Source organism: Protomyctophum bolini (assembly GCF_963924005.1).
Source record: "Protomyctophum bolini genome assembly, chromosome: 11".
NCBI classification, from domain to species: Eukaryota; Metazoa; Chordata; class Actinopteri; order Myctophiformes; family Myctophidae; genus Protomyctophum; species Protomyctophum bolini.
The window spans coordinates 5,827,830-5,849,478 of NC_137872.1; the positions used below are offsets into that span (position 1 = coordinate 5,827,830).

General features: G+C 46.2%; 1 protein-coding gene across 2 annotated transcripts; it reads right to left on the reverse strand.

Moving 5' to 3' along the window:
* Nucleotides 1-4,877: 4,877 nt before the first annotated feature.
* gga3b (golgi associated, gamma adaptin ear containing, ARF binding protein 3b) lies at nucleotides 4,878-21,521 on the reverse strand (the record flags this gene model as incomplete). Of its 2 annotated transcripts, XM_080775927.1 has the most annotated exons (17): nucleotides 4,878-5,001; nucleotides 5,265-5,375; nucleotides 6,158-6,327; nucleotides 8,218-8,603; nucleotides 9,250-9,413; nucleotides 9,628-9,740; nucleotides 10,169-10,450; nucleotides 12,493-12,609; nucleotides 13,307-13,388; nucleotides 13,597-13,734; nucleotides 15,338-15,418; nucleotides 16,160-16,263; nucleotides 16,613-16,736; nucleotides 17,411-17,509; nucleotides 18,371-18,446; nucleotides 19,372-19,456; nucleotides 21,464-21,521. In XM_080775927.1, 17 exons carry the CDS (start codon nucleotides 21,519-21,521, stop codon nucleotides 4,891-4,893), a joined length of 2,301 nt encoding a protein of 766 aa, XP_080632053.1. In that variant the 3' UTR covers nucleotides 4,878-4,890. The 2 variants fall into 2 exon arrangements, with proteins under 2 accessions (XP_080632053.1, XP_080632054.1); XM_080775928.1 differs by lacking the exons at nucleotides 18,371-18,446; nucleotides 19,372-19,456; nucleotides 21,464-21,521 and having other exon boundaries at nucleotides 16,613-16,780; nucleotides 17,411-17,447.
* Between the last annotated feature and the right edge of the window lie 128 nt (nucleotides 21,522-21,649).

A 21,649-nucleotide genomic window follows, 5' to 3' on the forward strand; every position in this document is an offset into this window, starting at 1 on the left:
ACAGAGTACAGACGTCAACACTGTATTGTACATCTATATACAATACAGTACACACATAATATACAGTACACACAGTTTATCCCACGTGTTGTTCATTCATGGACTCCGGGAGCGAAGAGTTTTAAGACCATTTTAGATGAGAGCTAAAATGCATTCTTTTAATACTTTGGCTATTAACAAATAGCAGAAACACAAGCTCATAGCACACAAGCTTGTAGATCTGCTATTTTGGGAAAATGTGTGCAAATCATATATCTTTTTTTCTTTTACTTCTGGGGGTCACTTGGAACAAAATATTTTGGGCCGGTGTCCTTGACATGAAAAAGTTTGAGCAACACTGATAATATATAAATAGGTTTTTCAGAAAACTGTTAGAAGATTGTTTTGTAGAATCGGCCACAGGTCTTAATCGGTTAAATCAGGGGTTCCCAAACTGTGGTGCGTGCACCCCTTGCGGCCCTCTAGGCTAGGACATGAAAAGGTCACTGCCGTTTACTACCATGGATGGTGTAATTTAGCACAAACGGCTAAATCCGGTAAGCCACTGTTGTAAGGAGATGTATAGAGCAGCTGCAGGAGTATACAGCAGCTGCATGTCTCTCTGTGCAGTGACATTCTGTGATTATTCGCCATAATCATATTTAAAAATATATAATTTTCTGCCAAATACAACGAGTCATAGCGCTGGGGTGTGTGGGTCAGCTAGGTCAGGAGGTAACAGGGGGTGCACGGCGAAAATAGATTGGGTTAAATGAAAGTATTCTGGCATAGAGAGCAGCTGTGGTGGACAGCAAGTAGGTAGTACACTACATGTACTGTGCTTAAGTACTTTGTACTTTTGTGTCTTTGGATTCTTAAGACTTTCACTCCACTCCGCTACATAAAATAAAAAAAAGTCATTTGACAGTTGTAGTTTCACTTGCCGTTGAGAAAAAAAAGTATGACCAGAAGTACAGTATGTACACTTTGACTCAAGTACTGGGGTTGAGTACTTTGTCCACCACTGGTAGCCACTGACCAGACCGGATCAAAGTATACTGTATCTGTAGGTTTGGTCTTCTTCGCTTTAATATACACGTACTGTATATGCAGATATGGGTAAAGTAAAGTAGCCAAAACTTATACTCAAGTCAAGTATGGTTACCTCTTAATGATTAAGCTACTACTTTACTTTAATTACTCGAGTAGAAGTAAAAGTAGTGATCAAAATAATCACGCCAGTTAAGAATAAATAAGTGTCCAGTGAAAAGATTATACTCAAGTTACTCGAGTATTACTAGAATCTGCGTTGTTCAAAGGATCCAAATGTACAGTGAAATGTTTTAAATGCAACTGAAATGTTCCAAAATAAATATACAAGATGTGCTTGTCCAATAGAAATTATAAAAAAATTAAATAAAATACATAATAAAATAAAGTCTCTCTGAGAGAATTAAACTAATAGAATGTGCATTTAATCAAATCAAATAAAAAAGTAAGTAAAAATACAAGTGGAATGTAGCCAAATCTTTTGAAGAAAACTACTACTTTGGTCCAAACGTGAAAAATGTTTTTTTCTTCTCTAAAAATAAATAAAAAATAAAAATGTAACTCATTAAACCGACCTCTGCACATACTGTACATAGTAGGCTATTGTGTTTAAACTGTTGTGTACTGAGACACAGTTGACACTGATTTCTGCTTTGAGCTACTGGGGTTAATTCTGTTGTTGTTTTCTTTACCCCCACCTATAAGTCACCCTTGGACTTGCTGCTAGGCTTTAGTGATGCACTGAAATACTAAGACATAAAAAATTAAATAAATCCAACACTGATATAAGTCTGAAAAGTAACACATGTCCTTAAATCACCAATAAATCATTGCTGTTTGGCAAAACCTTGTATGTCCATATTTCTTTTTATCCCCCCCCCCCCCATTTAGTAGGCATTATTCGTCAGTGGCTGTGTGTTTTTTAGGTATATTGAACAAAGTAAAAGTATTGATAATACATCGCATCCATTAGAACACAGGTTATGGTTTTCTCTGGACATACATGGTTTCCACCAGACAGCGTGCGAAGACATCCTGGACTGAGGTTGTCGGAATATCTGTTCAGTGTTTGGAGTACAGTAGCAAGTTATTCACTTCATACAGTTTGATTAAATCTACATCTAGTTAACATCTAGTTAACAACCAAAACAATCAAACAGGTTCTGGTGGAAGTAGTTGTTTCGCGTAGCCAGACAACTATTCCACAATCTCCAAATGCTAGCAATATATACGTATAATAATTATAGTCTGGAAGGAACTACACAAACATCCGTTCGTCATTTCCGTTCATAAAAAATATATTTTAAAATATCTTTACATTTCTTTTTTTTTCTCATTTCCATTTCTGCTAAGCAGCAAGCTACAGTATATATATGCTTAGATTATTTCGATTTTATATTAAGAACTTTTGCGCGACTGTAAAGATGGAATGGAAATGGGGAGGAGGCTTCACTTGCGCTTTTATCGCTATGATCGTGATCAGAGCAATCCGTTGCTCCAGACCGTATGACCGGAAACATTTGAACATTGTGGGATCGAGGCAACAGTCTGGCCACGCGAGACTACGGTGGAAGTAACGTCCGGGTCACAAGTCTAGGGTGGAAGTAACGTCCGGGTCACAAGTCTACGGTGGAAGTAACGTCCGGGTCACAAGTCTACGGTGGAAGTAACGTCCGGGTCACAAGTCTACGGTGGAAGTAACGTCCGGGTCACAAGTCTACGGTGGAAGTAACGTCCGGGTCACAAGTCTACGGTGGAAGTAACGTCCGGGTCACAAGTCTACGGTGGAAGTAACGTCCGGGTCACAAGTCTAGGGTGGAAGTAACGTCCGGGTCACAAGTCTACGGTGGAAGTAACGTCCGGGTCACAAGTCTACGGTGGAAGTAACGTCCGGGTCACAAGTCTAGGGTGGAAGTAACGTCCGGGTCACAAGTCTACGGTGGAAGTAACGTCCGGGTCACAAGTCTACGGTGGAAGTAACGTCCGGGTCACAAGTCTAGGGTGGAAGTAACGTCCGGGTCACAAGTCTACGGTGGAAGTAACGTCCGGGTCACAAGTCTACGGTGGAAGTAACGTCCGGGTCACAAGTCTACGGTGGAAGTAACGTCCGGGTCACAAGTCTACGGTGGAAGTAACGTCCGGGTCACAAGTCTAGGGTGGAAGTAACGTCCGGGTCACAAGTCGTTGCATGCCAGGAAATAAACCACTTAAACCCCATACGTTGTTTGAGAGGGGTCCCCCAGGGCTCCATACTAGTGTCTTTCTAAGTCACCCTACATTAACCCATTTAGACCTGAAGACACATCTGTGTCACCTTATGGCTTTAAAACCACTTCAACCTGTTTAGCTGTTGATTTTGAAAAATCGTGAAAAGGTTTTAACTCAAATATTTGCTTCTGGGAGGGTCCAGGAACCAAATATTTTCAGATGGGGCTCCGCAGCCAAATACAGATAATTCCGGGGGTCTTTGACATAAAAAAAAAGTTTGGATTTAGAAGACATTTTGTAGAATCTGGGTTAAATATCTTTGCTGAAAATAGCCGATGGACAAGCTCACAACGTGTTGTCGCTTATATCCCTGCAAAGGTTTTCCCAGAATGCGGATGACAGGGTTTAAGTGGTTACGGAATGACGAGTCTGACAAAAAGAAAAAAAGAATAACCCTCCCCCTGCCACATGAGGACATTGTTCAACGTGTTTAGTTTTTAACGGTTCTGCAAACTAAAACAATAAGCTAGAACAGCTTACAGTACAGTACTGCAATAGTAAAAACACTATATTCTTCACCAGGTCACAATGCCAAGGCCTGCTGATAAAAGAGAAAACCAAACCTAAAACATCACTTGAAGTGAACGATCGACCACATTTTCAGCAGCTAAGCGATATCAGGAGCCGAATCCCAACCGGGCACTGTTTGCAGGGTACGGTGGTTCTCAACCCGCTTCATTTCAAGGACCCCCAGTTTGATCTGCATTGGACCACGGGTCAGTTTTTTAAAAATCTAAGACCTGCAACGCGACTAAGAGCAGCAAACAAAAGGCTTCCTTCACATCGATATGAAAAGAAAAGGGGCAGAAACAGTGTCCAGCGTTATCGGCCCCTCAGCTCTGTCTACACCACAGCAAGGTAACTTTGTGCAGTTCAAACTTCATTAGGTTCCAGCCAACACTCCCCTGTTCTCTTTAAGCATAATCCTGTTCGTTCTGTGTGTGTGTGTGCAGAAGGAATGAATAAACATGGTACAGTTTGGTCCTGTCGGCTTGTCAAACGGAGCGGGTCATAACGTCATTATAAAACTCTTAGTGAGCTTCTCAGGCTTGATGCCGTCTGTACGTTTACCATAATTCTTCATCTCACTTTTTAACTAATTATAATGCCTCATTGCCACTCGAGTCTGGCACTGACGCTCTCGTGTAATGATGATAGAATAATACATTAAAATCAATTATTTTAGCGCGTCCATCGAGGCGTGTCTTGGTTTAATCTCTGCATGTGTCACTCTCTCTCTGGGGTTCAGATGAACACACAACCACCCCAACATGAGATGATGATATGTTCCTTATAATGTGGCACCGGGCCTGTACAGTACAGTACAGTACAGTACAGTACAGTACAGTGCATAACACCACGGAGAGTGGTCGTTGAACGCTTTGAGAGTGAAAAAGAATGGACCTTCACCTAATGTATGTTATATTGATATGTCATGATATGCATCTTATAAGGTCGGCTATAGGAAGAAAGGTGACCCCATGTGTCGGGTAGGTGGGGGGAGTCTGAGGCTATAGGAGACCCCATGTGTCGGCCGGGGGGGGGGGGGGGGGAGTCAGAGTGTGGTGGGTGGGGGCGGGGGGGAGTCTGAGGCTATAGGAGACCCCATGTGTCGGGCGGGGGGAACGTGTCCACCTCCCCCGCCTCGTTAACCGCTCGCTCTCCCAGTGTGAAGTCCAGCTTGTAGCGCAGGCGCACCTTCTCCTGCGCACACACACACACACACGCACACACACACACGCACACACACACACGCACACAGTGTCAGACCCTGAGGAAGACCTTCTAGGACAGGTGGATGCGTGTTGGACATAATTGTTGCCTTGACCTAAAAAAAAATCATTGGAATTCTTTTCTTTGCAAGTCTGCAGTCCACACCTTTTGGGAGTTAAGCGGTTACTTCTTTGGGGTTTAGTACAGTATGTGTACAGGTATGTGTACTTTATGCATTCATAGTATAATCCTACCTTGGCGGGGTTGGCCAGTAACATGATCTGAGTGATGGAGGCAGGGGGCAGGATGGGGTTAAACGCAGCCAGCTCTGTCCCCGACGGAGGCTGGAGCTTCACCTTCATGGACTGACGAAGAAGAGTTAAACATAGTTAAACACAGTTAAACACAGTTAAACATAGTTAAACACAGTTAAACACAGTTAAACACTACACCTTCATGGACTGACGAAGAAGAGTTAAACATAGTTAAACACAGTTAAACACATTTAAACACTACACCTTCATGGACTGACGAAGAAGAGTTAAACACAGTTAAACACATTTAAACACTACACCTTCATGGACTGACAAAGAAGAGTTAAACACAGTTAAACACATTTAAACACTACACCTTCATGGACTGACAAAGAAGAGTTAAACACAGTTAAACACAGTTAAACACATTTAAACACAGTTAAACATAGTTAAACACAGTTAAACACAGTTAAACACTACACCTTCATGGACTGACAAAGAAGAGTTAAACACAGTTAACAGGAACCCTTTTTGGTGTTTTATGTTATACTTTAGCTATTGAAAAATAGCAGATCTACAAGCTTGTAGTTCTGCTACTTTTGAAAAATCTTGAAAATGTGGCGCAAATCTTTGAATATACAGTATATTCTTTCAGAGCAAACGTTTTTAACTCAAAGCTTTGCTTCTGGGGGAGGTCCCTGGAACTACATATTTTCAGATGGGGGTCTGTGGCCAAATACAGATAATTCTGACATTAAATAGTTTGAGAACCACTGATATAGTGTGGGGGATTTTGTTAGAATTTATAAGACTTTTTTTCTTTAATCGGCCTCAGGTCTAAATGGGTTAAACATTACAGTTATTAATTAGCATTAAGAGACGTCTCTCCTCACCTTGGGCACGGCCGCCTGCAGTACCACGTGGTGAACAGGCAGGGGCGCTGTGTTGAGCATGGACACCACCATCACCAGGACGTCGGGCCGGGCGGGCGGGCAGTCCGAGGCGAAGTTCAGCAGCACGCGGACGCCGTCTTTATCGTAGGCCGTCACGGGCAGCACCCGACCTGAGGAGACAGACAGCAGGCACAGCCAATCAGAACCACGACCTGCAGCAGGCACAGCCAATCAGGAATAGGGCATTATGCAGCACACAGAATATCTCTGCCTACTTCCAGGCCCGTTCGCTATACTTCCTTCACAGGTTTTACTGATGATACTAATGGAGGAGGCTCTGTTCCATTCTGGTCAAACAGAGTCAGGGTGATGCTATTGTTGCGTGTTGGCTCCATAGACAAAGCGTTCCCCGGGTCTAACATGAACGTAAAATGAAGCCTGTCAGTCCTTGCAATGGAAGTCGCCATCTTTCTAGATCCGTTTGGGCCCAGCTGGCCCATTGGCTGGCCCAGACAACGAGGCGGGACTTCCCCCCTTCTTCTTCGTTGGTTTTTATTTTGACTCGAGTGGGTGGGGGATCCCGTTCATAGAGTGTAACGGTAGCCACGCCCCTCAGAACATGCGCAACTTTATTTTTTAATAAATGGGACAATGGCATAATTAGAAATGAGACTTTAAACTAGTGACTGGAAGCAAAAAGTATTCATGACCATGTTTATTAAGGTAATACAGTCTAGGTGAAGTTGGGCCCAAATACATGGACTTCTATGGGGCTATGGGTTTTTCTGGGTCCAATGACAGCGCCACAACAGGCCATTATATGAACGTTCAGGAAATCCCGATTTCCTCAGTGGCTTCACAAAATATCTGTCTGACTGCCCCCCCTGGTTGGCTCACTGGAAACACTCTGCTACACCAGTGGGTCTCAAAGCGCCCTTGATTGGAGTGGGTTCCCCGTACGAGTGTGTAACTCTGAGAGTGTACAGATGGAACCAAATGGCCCCGTAAGGCTCCATTTGGTTATATTTGTACACTGTCAGTCGACTACCATCATTAAAAATGTTCGCCGACTACCTTTTTTCACTGTCGAAAGCTAAATGAAGAAAGTCAGAAAAACGAGGACTTAGATGATTAAAACTATGAGTAACAGTGCGTGAAAAGAGGAGTTAACAGATAATTATGGGCACTAGATTTGCCCGTAAATCTCAAGTTTAGCAGGCATATACAGTAATATATGGAAATATACAGGTGTGATAGTACAATTTGTTTCCTAGATTTTGTTGGAAAGTTTAACGGGAGTTTCCTTTAATATACACTATCCGCATTCCATGCTTTTTGCGCAGTGATATACATTGACAATTTTGTCAACAAATAAAAAACTAGGAGAAATGGAAAGTTTATTCTTGGTTTCCGTGTCACGCTCTGAAAATAACCGATCTATAAGCTTACAACACGATGAGCTTGTAGATCGGCTATTTAAATAAATAAAATCTGGCATTACAACGCCATCGTGGCCCGCCAAAATACATTTTGGTCGCCTAAATCAACCGTGAATTTAAACTCTTATAACGACGAAGCCCGCCAGAACCGTAGTATACGTTTTCCAGGGTTCATGTTCTTAAATTGAGGTTTTGATCCGATCAAATCGTTAGCCGCCGCCCGTTAGCATAACAGTCAAAGTGTGACAGTGGCCGCGGCCATTTTGAAGATGCGCGCGCATCCACCTGCACTCTATGGGCTTCTTTCAAAGGCCTGTATCTCCAAATCAGTGCAATGAATGTCGTTTCTGGGGAAAACAAGGTTTTTCAACGGCCGACAGCAGGAGGCGCTCTGATACTCGCGGTCGGGTTTTTCCACCACCGACCGAGAGAAGAATAAGTGTTACGCGCGATAAAACCTTGGCATTGTGCGATAGATAGATTAATTAATGCTGGCGGCCAGACGGTTAAGACATTTTTTTGTCAACTAAAGCATTTCTAAAATATGACAAAACAAACTAAAAATATTTTTTTGTCAAAATACTTTTGACTTAAAAGACAGAAAGGAAGGGCGATGCTCACTGGGTCTGATGGCCTCCAGGGGAACGTGGACGCTGCTCAGGGAGATCTCTGGTCCTCTGGCGGGGCTGCTGCCCAGCTGGGGAGGAGGAGGCCGGTGGCACGGAGACGCCGAACACTGGAACAACAACGGGCTGCCTGGGGCCGAGGAGCCCAGCGAGGGGCCCAGGCCGTGCAGGGCAGCCGAGGGGCCCAGCGAGGGGCCCAGCGAGGGGCCCAGGCCGTGGGCAGCCGAGGGGCCCAGCAGGCCGAGGGCAGCGGAGGAGCCCAGGCCGAGGCTCTTGCCGTGGGGGTAGATGGCGGGGGAACTGGGCATGGTGGACGGTGGCTTTGCCGCCGCTCCCATCCCAAAGCTGCTGCTGCCCATGGTGGGCATCTGACTGGGTAAACTGTAGAAGATATAAATGGCGTGAAAGATGAACAAAATGAGCCAGGCCTTGTGTGGAATGTGAGAGGAAAGGATAAAGTTAACGCACATCGACACACGTTGTCCCAAGTGATTCAACACATAGAATTCAATGGCCACACCAAAGGGTCACCATGCAACTCCTTGCATGGTGGCCGGACGGTAACCACAAGGTTGCCTGTTCGAACCCGGGCTCCCCCAGAGTTAGTGTCGAAGGGTCCTTGAGCAAGACACTGAACCCCTAATTGTTCCCGATTGTGCTGCCTTGCATGGTTTCAACCGCCATCGGTGTATGAATGTGTGTGAATGGGTGAATGTAATGCACAATCTATGTAAAGTGCCTTGGATAAAGGCACTATATAAATGCACCAATGGTGACTGACTGAATGGATAGTCCATACCAGGTCTTGTGGTGACTGACTGAATGGATAGTCCGTACCAGGTCTTGTGGTGACTGACTGAATGGATAGTCCGTACCAGGTCTTGTGGTGACTGACTGAATGTATAGTCCATACCAGGTCTTGTGGTGACTGACTGAATGGATAGTCCGTACCAGGTCTTGTGGTGACTGACTGAATGGATAGTCCGTACCAGGTCTTGTGGTGACTGACTGAATGGATAGTCCGTACCAGGTCTTGTGGTCTCCCAGGTCCAACATGGCCAGGTCCTGGAGGTCCTGGAGGCTGTGTGTCTGTGGGGGGGCGGGGCCGGCCTGGGGCAGCTGAGCCGCTGGGAACGGAACCGGACCTGGAGCCGCTATGCTGCCGAACAGGTCCACACTGGGCTCTGTGGTCTGGAACACAACACGGAAGAAATTAAATGATTCTATCATTTTCAAGTAATGTATGGAGCCTTACGGTCCAGGAGGTTCTCACATTCACGGGTCCATTTGGACCCCTGGTGGGCCACGGACCACACGTTGAGAAACAGTGCATAACACGTTAATTAGAGATGCTCCGATCTATCGGTCACCGATCACTGATCAGGCCTCCAAATGGTTCCAGTACCTGTAAGGAGCCCATGTGATTGGTCAGCTCGTTGAAGGAGCTCCTGTGATTGCTCAGCTCGTTGAGTGTGGGCGGGGCCTGGCTGCTCAGTGAGGGGACAGGGTCGTTTAAACCTGAATGATGATTAAAAATCACACACGTGTGAAGTGAGGGGCGCTCTTATCATCATATATCGTCATGCATTGTAAAGGGCCTTGCAAACGGGTCTAACACAGGTCTGGATCAATGACAGGTCTGCTACAGATCTGGATCAATGACAGGTCTGCTACAGGTCTGGATCAACGACAGGTCTGCTACAGGTCTGCTACAGGTCTGCTACAGGTCTGCTCAAGAGGGTCTGGATCAACGACATGTCTGCTACAGGTCTGCTACAGGTCTGCTCAAGAGGGGCGGGGTTAGGGTTAGGGTTTTTAAATTAAAATAAATGTTAAATGCTATAGTGTTTGTTCAGTAACAGGGTTACAGTAAATAGCTCTACATTCTGACAGTAATCAGCGCTAAAATATAATAAAATAAAAACTAATAAAAGCTGATCAAACACCTAAGGACAGCAGCTCATCGTCCAATAGGAAGAGGGCAGCCGAGGCCCTGTCGTCGCCGTCGATTGGATGGCTGGGGCTGCCATGCGAGCCCACCAATCCCTTGGGAGGAGGGGGCAGGACGGGGATGGGGAAGGCCACGCCCCCGGCCACGCCCCCGGGGCTGGTGGAGGAGGAGGCGGGGGGGTCCGGGGGCTGGGGGGCCGGGGGGGTGGTGGGGGGAGGGGGGCTGGGGACGTCCATGCCCGCCAGGTCGATCAGCGTCTCCGTGGTCTCACCGCCTCCTGAGAGAGAGAGAGAGGGGTGGGAGGGAGGGGTAGAGGGAGAGAGAGAGAGAGGGGTGGGAGGGAGGGGTAGAGGGAGAGAGAGAGAGAGATAGAGGGGTGGGAGGGAGGGGGGGGGAGAGGGAGAGAGAGAGAGAGAGGGGTGGGAGGGAGGGAGGGGGATAGGGAGGGAGGGGGAGAGAGAGAGAGAGGGGTGGGAGGGAGGGAGGGGGAGAGGGAGAGAGGGGTGGGAGGGAGGGAGGGGGAGAGAGCGAGAGAGGTGGGAGGAGGGAGGGGGAGAGAGAGAGAGAGAGAGAGAGAGAGAGAGAGAGAGGGGTGGGAGGGAGGGGGAGAGGGAGGGAGGGGTGGGAGGGGTGGGAGGGAGGGAGGGGAGAGAGAGAGAGGGGTGGGAGGGAGGGGGAGAGAGAGAGAGAGAGGGGTGGGAGGGAGGGAGGGGGAGAGAGAGAGAGAGAGAGGGGTGGGAGGGAGGGAGGGGGAGAGAGAGAGAGAGAGAGGGGTGGGAGGGAGGGAGGGGGAGAGAGAGAGAGAGAGAGAGGGGTGGGAGGGAGGGAGGGGGAGAGAGAGAGAGGGGTGGGAGGGAGGGGTAGAGAGCACGAGAGAGAGAGGTGGGAGGGGGAGAGAGAGAGAGAGAGGGGTGGGAGGGAGGGGGAGAGAGAGAGAGAGAGGGGTGGGAGGGAGGGAGGGGAGAGAGAGAGAGAGAGAGGGGTGGGAGGGAGGGAGGGGAGAGAGAGAGAGAGAGAGGGGTGGGAGGGAGGGAGGGGAGAGAGAGAGAGAGAGAGAGGGGTGGGAGGGAGGGGGAGAGAGAGAGAGAGAGAGGGGTGGGAGGGAGGGGGAGAGAGAGAGAGAGAGGGGTGGGAGGGAGGGGGAGAGAGTGCGAGAGAGAGAGAAAGGTGGGAGGAGGGAGGGGGAGAGAGAGAGAGAGAGGGGTGGGAGGGAGGGAGGGGAGAGAGAGAGAGAGAGAGAGAGGGGTGGGAGGGAGGGGGAGAGAGAGAGAGAGAGAGGGGTGGGAGGGAGGGGGAGAGAGAGAGAGAGAGGGGTGGGAGGGAGGGGGAGAGAGAGAGAGAGAGAGGGGTGGGAGGGAGGGGGAGAGAGCGCGAGAGAGAGAGAAAGGTGGGAGGAGGGAGGGGGAGAGAGAGAGGGGTGGGAGGGAGGGAGGGGAGAGAGAGAGAGATAGGGGTGGGAGGGAGGGGGAGAGAGAGAGAGAGAGAGAGGGGTGGGAGGGAGGGAGGGGAGAGAGAGAGAGAGAGAGGGGTGGGAGGGAGGGGAGAGAGAGAGAGAGAGGGGTGGGAGGGAGGGGGAGAGAGAGAGAGAGAGGGGTGGGAGGGAGGGAGGGAGTGTTATGTTATACTTTAGCTATTGGACAATAGCAGATCTACAAGCTCATAGCACGGCACCGAGTGCTGCACTACGAGCTTGTAGATCAGCTATTAGGCCCTCGTACATTAACGCCCTCCTTGAGCGTCACGCAAAAAAAATGATCAAAAGTAGCAGATCTGCAAGCTTTTATTTACATTTTTTATTTGAATCTAGAAAAGTAACAGTTTTGGACATAATGAGGCAGATACGAAACAGCTACTTCCAACCGTGTGCTGGTTTACCAAGAGGCATGTCTGGAGGCGAGCGGTGTCAGTAGTAGTTCCCAAAGTGGGGTCCGGGGACCCCCAGGGGTCCTTGAGGGAGTTCCAGGGGGTGCCCAGCAGCTAAACATTGATTTGGGTCCCAGAGATAGAAATGCCATTAAATGGGGGTCTGTAGTGTACTAGCCTAATGCATGTCAAACTGGGGGTCCTTGAAAATCTCCTATTATGGGGGTCCCTGGCATATCTTCTCAAATAGGGGGTCTGCGGGCTAATTAGTGTCAATTTGGGGGTCCTTGACATGAACACGTTTGTAACCAGTGCAGTAGCACACCGACAGCTAAATCACCTGCTTCGCTGACCCAGTCCAGCTGCCGGTAAGTTGCCGATAAACTTGCCGTAAACGGCGGGAGGGCTGAAAGCAACGCACAGTAAACGGCGGGAGGGCTGAAAGCCATAACTCACCATTAGCAGCTGTGGACGGAGGCTCTATGCTGTCACCGTTCATCACCTGACCTTCAACGATCATCTTGTAGGAGTTGATGACCCTGGAGAGGTCATCGCTGGCCTGCAGGATGTCACCTGGACCAGGCAGAGGTCATTAGCATTTTATGTCGACTTAGATGTAGTATTTTAGACAGACTTATAGCTCGTTACGTAGACAGCACTAGAATTGCATTTTATGTAGTCATAGCACTGTATAGTACACATGTATATTGTATAATATATAATATAGTATAGTATGAATAGTTGACATAGATACTCCACTGTTACGTTCTTAGCTTATACACGATTCATGATAACTACTTTTTATGTATGTGATGTATGACATGCTTTTGTTTTTGCTTAAATGTAAGTCGCTCTGGATCAAGAGCGTCTGCTAAATGCCTAAATTGTAAACAACACTGATCCATTGGTTCATTGATTGGACTAACCATGAATGAAGTATAAATGCAATAGAATACAGATGCACACAGAGATCAAAGGGTAAGGGCCAATACACGCTCCTTCCGAGTTCCTTGACTTTCTTCATTAAGGGACGTGTAAGTGTGAGTGGACCTGAAGAGATGTACTGACTGGGGCAGATGTGTGAGAGTGTGAGTGGACCTGAAGAGAGGACGTGGGAGAGGAGCGCCCGTCTCTCCTGTTCTGTGTGAGTGGACCTGAAGAGAGGAGCGCCCGTCTCTCCTGTTCTGTGTGAGTGGACCTGAAGAGAGGAGCGCCCGTCTCTCCTGTTCTGTGTGAGTGGACCTGAAGCGCCCGTCTCTCCTGTTCTCACCCAGATTGGTGTCGTTGTCCTCCGTCTCCGTGGCCATCTTGAAGGTGCTGCGTCTCAGCTTGTCACAGCGCTCGTACAGGTCCTGGCAGACACAAAAAGAAACACGCTTACAATGAATTCCTTTGCGTCAGAAAGCTCAACTCAACTCAAACTTTATTTATAGAGCACATATTACAACGACCAATGGTACTGTACAGGTTAAAAACAGGAAACAGAACAAGACAGGCAAAAAACTAAGAGAAACAGATAAAGAAAAGGGAAAAAAAGCTATTGACGTTTGGGTCACACACCTTGATGATCTCTCGGTCGGACTGGGTGGAGGCGTGGCGGTCGTAATGCGACAGCATCTCCGTCAGCAGCTTCACGTTGATGTTCACCTCGTCCAGGGTGTGGAGACGCTTCGTCACCTTCTGCACGCGCACCTCGTCCTGGACAGAGACATATTTAAAACATGTTTAATATAGTGGTAAACTATCTGCACGCGCACCTCGTCCTGTTAGTCACACAATGTTTAAAACATGTTCAATATAGTAAACATTCTGCACGCGCACCTCGCCCTGTGAGTCACAGACAGACAGCGGGACATACCACAACACACTACATCAGTGCTTCTCAAAGAGGGGTTACCGGTCCAGGGGTCCTTGAGGGGGTTCCAGAGGGTCCTTTTGTTGATACAGCGTCACAATACATTTAACCCCTTAATAAACATTTTATGTAGAGGACATGAAGTTGGTGGCAGAGGACAGGGTGATATGGATGCAGATTATTTCACTTCAAGGGAAAAAACCCTAAGGAAAGAACAAGATGTGTTGATGATGGCTATTCAAAAATGGCAGATTATTATAAACTCACAAGCGCATAACCTCATGCCATGCAAGCCTGCCCTGTACATTTGCTATTTCTCTTGAAAGTGTTGATCAAAGTCTTAAACCAGAGTGATTTGCAGTAGTAAGCAAGGTAAACACAAGGTAATACACCAAATGCGTAGAAATGGGTAAAACAAGAACACATCATAACAAGTACTCTAAACAGTATAATATTAAATAACCACAGCTACCACATGAAACCACAGCCACTTGACTTCTATTTCAGGCATGTTAGCAGACGCCTGGTACCCTGAGGACATTTAAAAAAGCACAACGGGTACAAGTGCTCTAGCAGTAAAACAGCTTACTGTACATAATAAGGAGCACACTACACAGGACAAAATGGAGTTGACAGCAGAGTAGTGAGCGAGTAGTGAGCGAGTAGTGAGTGAGCTGAAATAAACATGCAACAATCATTTGTAGGCGCACCAGCTGAAAATATCGGGGAACACCAAAAATGTCAAATGTGTATATCATATTTCCATGCACTACACTAGGCCCTGGTGCAATGCATGTAGAATTGGACATACGTTTTGATTTGAGAAAATGTTGGTCAATGTTTCTTGACAGATAAATGTTTCCTTGTCATTATGTTGTGTATGTGTTGTACAAGACTGGATTAGATGTTTTTATTGGGTGCATATTATACACAATCCTGGTTTATACTGATCTAGAGACGAGTATGTGGAGAATCATTCATGACATTGGATGAAGTATGAATTAAGCAATATTACACAAGAACTCGCCCTGCAGACTCAATCCTGCAGCATCACAGGCGTGCATAAATGAGGTTAAACCACCCCCTCGAGTGTAATATTGCAATTATACAACAGTCAACAGTTACCCTTAAAACTAAGAAAATCGCTGAAAGTACATATTTTTTTAATGACAGATGTAGTCACTACGACCACAACTGTCCCAAGAAATAGCTAGCCTAGCCACCGAGTTTGCTGCGCTCTGGGAGAACAGAGCAGCTGAATTCTTTGTTTTGATTAGGTGTGGACTGGTGCTTGTTTGAACCACAGCTAGAAGGCTGTCTCAACCAATCAGATTGCTTCCTCGAAACGACCTGTTGTATAATGTTCATTGTTATTATTACAATAATCTTGTATGAAGCATTATATTATCACTGTACTTTGTGGTGAAAGAGGCGTGTCTGTCTCACCTCTTTCACCATGTTCTTGATCAGCCGGTTGGCTTCCTGCAGATCCTCTGGGTTCTTACTCCTTAGAAGTTCTGCCAGAAGCTGTGGAACGCACGCACACACACACACACACACACACACACACACACACACACACACACACACACGCATGCACGCACACACACACACACACACACACAAAAACGACGGCCAATTTATTTCTAAAGCATTTCTGTACGTTCTTTCCCCAAAGCACTTTGCAGTGCCCACCATCAGATATGTAAACAACCATGGTTCAGTGTCGTGCTCAAGGACACTTCAGCACAAAGCTAAGAGCTGCCGGGGATCGAACCAGGAACCTTCACAACTAATACCTTATATTAAACACGACGGCTGCGGCTGCTGCTGGACCCAAATACTACAGTATTCCGATACCTGTTCAGCAGGTTTGCTATTTCAACATCATTTCAATATTGGGATGCTTCATTTTTTTGGTATGTATCATTTTAACACCATCGGTAAATCTCCATCAAATTCAAGTGCACGGCCATGTTAGTGCTATGAAAACTGATCGCATCGCTCTACAGCCTAGAGGCGCTTGCTGACGATGGGCACATTTTATTAAAGGATTAAATAGGACCGAGCCCTCAAGGTGTTAATCATTGCAGAGCTAGGTCATGTGTACACGAGGAGCTGGGAAGGTAGGTTTCTGCTTTCTATAAACTCCCATGTAGATCTGCCGCTGGCTGCTTGTGAGTGAATTATGCACAGAATATCCAGAGCTTGAAAGAAACTATTATTTCATTCATTATGAACACCTTGGACATTTAAGAGGAAGCTCACCTTGCCCATGTCCTCGTTGTCGAACACAGGGTTCTTGGGTCGCGTCGGGGGGGAGGGGATCAGGGTCTTGTCCAGCGGTAACTCTGGGTCGCTGGTCACCAGACCTGTCAGAGAGGGGGGGGGGGAGGAACTAAATGTTTGGACTGGGGGTCACCAGGACAAATAAAGTCCCAGGTTTCGTCCCGGTAATGCCCCCTCTCTAGCAGAACCGAGTTCTGAGGCAGTGAAACATTTTTTCCCTTCCGAAGCCGAAGCCAAAGTTATTTTGGCGGCCGGAACACATTTGGTTTCATTTTATGCTCTCAAGAGTTAAATTATTGTCTCCATTACTTAATTTACCAGAAGTCTACACAATTAGAGAACTTAGAAGAACGTTTGCCTGTTATCTCTCCTATCTCTCCCAGTTTACTGTCCTGTCCTAGAAGTAACGTACAGGTGTATATATTTGCTCACCCTGCCTCCTCAGGGTCTGGTAGGCCTCGGCAATCTTGGCCTCGTTAGGGAACGCCACCGTCCAGCTGTACAGCATCTCTATGATCTTGGTCTTCACCTTCTCTGGTACGCCGTCGCCCATGTACTGAGAACACAATAATCACACCCGTGTGAAGTGAGGGGCGCCCGCTGTGTTCATATCGGACACAACATGACGTCTTATGTCATCATTTAGTGCTCTAAACAAACATTAAAGTCCATATACTTGTTCTCTAACGTTTAGAGAACTTTAGAGAACGTTTAGAGTCTAAACGGACATTGTATTATCCTCAAAGTCCATAGACTTGTCTGGTAAACGATTTATGTCGATGTTAAGTGCTCTAAACAAACATTAAACATCCCATATACTTGGCTGCCATATGACGTAGCCAGCGCTGAACTGAGAACACAATACTTCATCACAATACTTCATGCACTGTGAGGACGGAGTAGACATCACCCTGGGAAAAGGAATGGGAGTGCAAGGAGGTCCCAAACAAAGACGTTCAATAGATTCAGGACTGGACACCATGGCCAGTGCTTGGCCAGCCTTCACAAATGGGGCAGTAGCCCAAGCCCACTGTGTGCTGCTTGTGGAGAGGAGCAAACGGAATGAAGCTTGTCCTCTCCAAAGACTGAAGTCGCTCTCCATAGTACAGCAGAGAAGCAGGCGTTAGCACGAGAGTGCACACACACACACACACACACACACACACACACACACACACACACACACACACACACACACACACACACACACACACACAACTTCTCGCTCACCTTTGGAGACACCACTTTGATCATCTCGTTCAGGAAGCGGTACTTCCCGATTTCATTGTGAAACCTTCTGCCACAGTTCTTCATACACGCCTCCAACACCTGCATGTGGAAAGAAAGAAAGAAAGCAAGAAAGAGAAAGCAAAGAAAGAAAGAAAGAGTTTTTAGTCTTGTAGCAGAAGCTCTTTTCCAGGGCGACTTACATGCAAAATCAGAACAAGCAGAGTAAACATGAACTCTAGTAGTCAAGAGGAAAACTTAGCATCTTTCTAAACCAGGGTTTCTCAAAGTGCGTGCCGTGGCACCCTAGGGTGCCTTGACGCAAGTCCAGTCCCTCAGTCAGAATACTTTGATAATATTTGAAATTTATGAATGTCACTTGCACTTTACTTGGTTCTATTTCAGTCTACAGTACACAAAGGGCTCTATTTTCGTCCATGCTAAACTCCTTATCCAATCTACAAACTCACAACATGTCGATGTAGAACAGTTAGTTGAACTATTCGACGATTATTTTCAAAATAGTAAAACAGGCAAAGTAGTTTAGGGATAAGGGGTTTAGCATGTAGAAAATAGAGCCTCTTCACCAAAAATAGCCGGTCTACAAGCCCACAAGATCACAATGCGTCACATTGTGATGCAGTGGATGAAGAAGTTATTTAAAGTGGTGTAAGTAGCCTTGCCGAGCCATGAGGCCCACAGGGCAAGAGCCTATCTCCTGTTTCTGTAGCGTGAGGCAGCTTGATGTACAAGTACACCCCCTGGACATGACGCTAGTATGTCGCAGGGACTTACACCCCAATCCAACCCTTGGTGCTGAGTGTCAAGCAGGGAGGCACTGGGTCCCATTTTTACAGTCTTTGCCATTTTTAAAGTGGTGTGCCCTGGTCCAAACATGTTTGAGAACCTCTGGTCTAAATAAACATGAATACATAATATGGTACAGTCGATTAGGATTCTTACCGTCAGAGCTTGTAGAGCCTCCCATTCCTGTGGCGAATGGATTTTATGGACTAGCAACTTCACTGCTATCTGGGGTCTGGATTAACAGAAACAGTAAAACAGAGACAATGGGTTTTTAAGCCTGTACATTTTCAACGGTGGCTCATATGGGTGTCATAATATTTCAGAAGCCTAGCCTACCTACGGCAACTAGCCCTAGAATGCCAGATATAATATACTTACTGTACAGCCATAGAACACTCCATGACATTTGGGACAAATCTAAGATGAGGGGACCCTTGGCTTATAGGGAAAAAATACAGGCTCACAGCGCACATGTTTACATTTATATGAGTTTAATGTTGCTGTGAATGTCATCCAGTTGCCGTGAATGTTGTCCGTGAAAATCTTGTGGAAAAGATATAGCATATATTTGACTAAATAAATAAATACTGTCCAGGCATACCTTTATGACAAAAGGACTCCGAGTGAGAGTCACAGAGATGAATTACTGGGGGATTCGTTATTGGAGTCAGAGGCGAGCCCTAGTATAAATGAGAAAATATGCTGCCGACATGAATCCCACCAGCACCACGACATTGCATGGAGTGTTCCGTGGCTGTGTATATGGTGTACATGCAGAGCAGTATTGATTTCGTCGACGAAAAATGACAAAAACTAAATAAATACTAAGCTATGATGACTAAACAACTATGACTAAATATATTGACAATTTCGTCAACAAATAAAAACTAGAATAAAATGTTAGCTAGGGACTAGTGGAGAGATCCGGGAGAACTAAAAGACAAGTAATGTTATGGTTGGTTACGCTCGGGTGTCGTGCTATGAAAATATAGTAGATCAGCTATTTTCAGCATGCAACCAAGTGTAATCAAGGCCCGCCGAAATATGATATTTAGTCGACTAAAACTAGACTAAAACCAAAATATTTCAGCTGACTAAAATGTGACTAAAACCAAATGAAAATGTAGTCAAAAGACTATGACTAAAACCAGCCGTACCCTTCCAGCTCCTTGTTGATCTGATCACAGAAGCCCATGATGTACTCCCAGTCCTCCTGCCTGTTGCTTGGATGGGTGGCTTTATCTGTCCGTCACAGGAGGAAGAAAATACTTCTTATTAAAGTAATTAAGTAAGCAGATCTACAAGATCACAATGCACAGCAACTCAGGCGTTGCTGAGCTTGTTTCCATTGACAATGAATGGTATACTTTATCTTTGCATCGTCATGTCGCTGGCTTCCATTGACAATGAACGGTAGACTGTATATTTGCATAGTCATGTCACTGGCTTCCATTGACAATGAGACTGCGTGGTTGGCTCGTTGAGTCTGCCCGTGTAAACGCAGCAACATAAGAGCTGCCACATGACGTCATGTCTGAAAGCCAGACGTTGGAGGGGATAGTGCCCCTCAAAAACAAGAGTGGACCACGTACAGAGCCAACCGTGGTCAAGTTTAGGAAGTTAAGCGTTTAGACAGGATTCCACATTAGATCGCCATGGTTACAGCATAGGTTAGGCTGTACGTGACCAATTTGGATCGATGGATTCCATATTTGGACAGAACAATCATGTACAGAACACCATATTTAGGTGGCCACGTAGATGTTGTGGATCTCCATATAAGGTTGTATAATTTGATAATCATCATGATGACCAGAGTGGACATAATAAGAGCTCAGCTATAGTTTGGATGGCTCGGGTACGAGAACACGAGTTCTACAGCACACCTCTCAGAAGCGACACAGTAACCAAGCATGTCAGTTTGGGAGTCTGGACTATTTTACAGTAAGTAGGTCAGTGATTAAATCATAGTCATTACTTTAGTCATATTTTACCCAGGTTTAAGTTTAGGAACATACCAGGCAGAGCAGTTACGCTGGCTGTTTCGAGACAAGCGTTTATGGTATTATTATGAACAGCAACATGCATTGAGTTGATAGCCCTCAACCACTGGAATAGCTTTAAGTCGGTCTGTCCAGATTCACAGCTGAGCTGTATTCAAGTCCAGACCTGCTGTGCTGTGGTCTGTCTCTCTGACTGACTGACTGATTTATTGATTTTTGTAAGGGGTGCTAGCCCCTCCCATATTCAGCTATTAGTGTAGATTTTCGTCCTACACAAACATTACACTCCCATCGACAATGAATGGAGAATTCACGTCTTATGTGTCTGAGCAAATCGGCCAGCAAATCTTCACACAGGTGTGATCTTTATTTCAGTGTGCAGAATGGCTACATTTCAAAACGAAAGTACAGGTCAATACAAGAACTGTCACTTGAGGATAGAATCAGAAAAAGACTCCATTTTCAATTCATCGTAACATTTAATGACATATATACAAATATTCACTTCTATGAAGTGTAGAGCAGACAGTATCCTAATGATACCACCCTCCTCCTCCTCCTCCTCCTCCCATCATACTGCTTCATCTCTAAACAAACCTCCATGATAAACACACGCACGCACGCACACTCACGCTCACGCACACACACGTATCACCCTGAACCTCCCACAAAAACAACAGCAAGGCACCCGAGCCAATTAATGTCATCTAATTAATTATTAGTGATTAGGATTAGTTAAAAATAACACTGGTCAGACCACCCACCACATTATCACACACACACACACACACACACACACACTGACAGCTCAGACACAGACAGACAGACAGCTCAGACAAACAGACAGCTCAGACAGACAGACAGACAGAGAGCGAGACAGACACACCCACCCCCACCCCCACACCCACCCCCACACACACACACACACACACACACACACACACCATCCAGTAATGTCTTAAAGCAGACACACACACACCCACACCCACACACACCCACCCACACCCACACACACACACACACACACACACACACCCCCCCCCCCCCCCCCCCAAGCTGCAGCCACCCACAACAACCAAGGAAGCACTATCGGAGCTCCTTATTGCAGACAGTCATCATTAAAGGGTTTTATATGAATTCACTCACTGAGCCAGACATACATAATGTACTCCACCATTATGCGGTTAAAGGGTTTCATATTAATTCATTAATTCATCATTTAAGGGTTTAATATCAATTCACTCACTGAGCCAGGACTCCAGCGTCTCTCCTTCTTCCTGGTACGCCATAGCGTCTGAAAACATCCCGTGACGTCACTACACGCACACGCACTGCGCGTGTGCTCGAGAAGAAGACCCACACCCGTTTATTGTTTTAATTATTTAAAATGTTCTATGTAAAGATAAATATATTACACGTCTAGTAAATTACA